General features: G+C 40.8%; 1 protein-coding gene across 3 annotated transcripts in view; it reads right to left on the bottom strand.

Moving 5' to 3' along the window:
- The window catches only part of LOC137638605 (putative leucine-rich repeat-containing protein DDB_G0290503), a 360,634-nt gene that overhangs the window by 264,970 nt on the left and 93,164 nt on the right, over window positions 1-2,500 (bottom strand). For all 3 annotated transcript variants that reach the window (XM_068370841.1, XM_068370842.1, XM_068370840.1), the window contains exon 2: window positions 18-2,500. This exon is cut by the window's right edge and continues 641 nt beyond it. In XM_068370841.1, coding sequence (XP_068226942.1) covers window positions 18-2,500 — 2,483 coding nt within the window. The remainder of the gene's footprint in view (window positions 1-17) is intronic.

Genomic DNA, 2,500 nt, shown 5'->3' with positions numbered 1-2,500 from the left:
AATGTCAAGGTTCTTACCTTCATCTTCTATCAGATCTGGGACAGCTGTGACACCGTTGACCTGTTCTGTGTTGTTCTCTGCTGGCTCAGTTGGGATCTCATTCATTATCTGGGGTTCTATTTCAATATCCTTCTTTAATTCGATTTTTGGTTCACTGTTCTCAACTTTAGACATAGCACTGTGACCTACATTAATCGCATTCTTCTCTTTCACCAAAGGATCTTCTTCGAAATCAGCACCGGCGGTAGGGTTATTGTCTAATGAGATATCTGAATGAGACTCGTCCACAGGCATCAAATTTACTGATGAAGACTCGTCCATAGATACCAACTTTTCAAGTGTCACTTCGCTAGATTCAACACTTACGTTATTGTCAAACCCTACATTATCTTCTACGGAAGGTTCCGACTCAAGAGCGTCAGTCAATTGTTTCGTAACCTGTTCATCGTTTCTGATTTCTCTGGCCCTTGGAGGGAGTGGTGGGGATTCGTTAAACTCTGGAACCTTTGCAGTTTTGACAGGTGAGGAAAAGAAAGCAGCTAACATTTCTGTATTCTTAGGGGAAATAACTTCTTCTATACTTGGCTCATGATTATCAACATTTTCAATATTTGAAGGTGCAGAGTCAACCTTCTGGGCAATCTTTTTGTTTTTTCTTGTAACTTTGGGAGGAGCCTTGGGTTCTTCCGGACCCATTTGCAGCATGCCAATCTGGGACTTTTCAAATGAATCGTTTATTGTTTCAATCAAACTGGCTATCTTTGGGATATCCACTTCTACCTGTTTTACATTTTCTTGAATATCTTCAATTTCATGACCATTAGATTTACCATTAACTACAGCAGTTGCTTCAGATACATTTGACCGATTTGGGGAACTTTTCCTCCTAGCTCTAGATGGGGCAACAGGGATGCTATCTTCGTTACCTTTGGAATGCATATGGCAGGTTTTGATCCATGTATCTTTCTTCTTAGCTTTAACAGTCATTTGTTTTATTACAGACTTCCTCTGTTGTTCAAGATCACGTACAGAATCACCAAATTCAAGTAGGGAAACTTCGGGCAAGTTCATGCTTTCCTTTTTCTTCTGGAATTCATCCTCATAGCTTTGCATGATAGCAGCTCCAATATTCTTTTGTTGACTAAGTGGTGAATCAGTTACGTTACCATTAGCAGCGAATTCTGTTTCATTACCATTAATCTTAGCAACTGTAATAGCTTCAGTTTCTTGGGCACATTCCTCCAGAATAACTTCTGAGGAAGTAAGCAAAGTAGGTGTAGCTGGTGGCACAAGTTCCCCCGTAGTAGAGTCAGTGATGGTGCTAGCCAATGATGAGGGCCCCGAGTGAGTCGTGATGACATCAGCGGAGAATACTCCATCTATGCCATCATTGGTTTGGAACTCTGAAGGTGGAGCAGGAATGTTTAAAGGGCTAAGAGGAGGCGCCATGATTGGGATTCCAGTGAAAGGATCAATATCTGGTTTACTTGCCTGATTGTCAGTTTCGTTATCCATGTTGTGTTTCATTTCCCAAGATCCGTCCTCTGAGATTTCAATAATTTGATCAGTACCTTTTCTACTCTCCACAAATTCAAGAGGAGGAGTTTCTTGTTTAGGAGACACTACACCAACTGATATGCTTCCAGTATCACTTGACACCTTTGGTTCCAACTTTACAGACTGCGGAAATAATTTGAATATGGATTCCCTGCGTTCTATGTGATGCTTGCTATCCTTAGGCCTGAATATACCGACCTTTTTTAAACTCTCACTTCGTTTAAGACTTTCCTTCCTCCTTATATCAGAGGGCTTGATACTCTGTGGAATACTTGGAATGGAGTCCTTCAGTGCAATGATCACAGAATGTCTTATAGCAGGAGTGTTGAAATCCTCATAATCATCATCATCAATTTGAATGATCTTTGGTTCTTTGATGACCTCTTTTGGCTTGGTATCTTTTTTCTTTTTACAGGGACTAGCGTAAGTATCTTCTAGAGAGGTTAGAGTTTTATTTACAGCTTCAACTTTTTCTACATCCTCATAATCCTGAGATTTTGCCCCATAATCTCTCTCAATAGCTTCTTTTTCTCTTTGTAAAGCAAGTTTTCTTTCTTCCTCTTCTTCACGAATTACAGCCTCTTCAAGTTCCTGCAATGCAAGTTCTGGAGGAGGGGGAGGCAAAGGGTTGTCTTCCGTGATTTCTACTTCACCAGGTGGAGGCGTGGGAGGTAAAGGCCAATCCTCTACAGATCTTACTTCATCTTCACCACCAGATGAACCAAGGTCAGAAGTTTCAGACCCATCAAGAATAAGAGTTTGTTCACTTGTTTCTCTTGGTCTAGAGGTAAGGAAGGGGTTAGATCTTTCTTCTCCAGATTTACTGATTATTCCTGAAGTTCCTGAATTGTCAGAACTAGGCGAGGATAGTGGTGAGGCAGTACTATATGATGGTGTCTCGTCAGTATCAACATTTAAACTTACAAAAGGATTCCAAGCACGT

This window comes from Palaemon carinicauda, chromosome 3 (genome assembly GCF_036898095.1).
Source record: "Palaemon carinicauda isolate YSFRI2023 chromosome 3, ASM3689809v2, whole genome shotgun sequence".
NCBI classification, from domain to species: Eukaryota; Metazoa; Arthropoda; class Malacostraca; order Decapoda; family Palaemonidae; genus Palaemon; species Palaemon carinicauda.
Note: the sequence above shows the minus strand (reverse complement) of the source record. Positions and strands in the feature narration are given on the sequence as shown.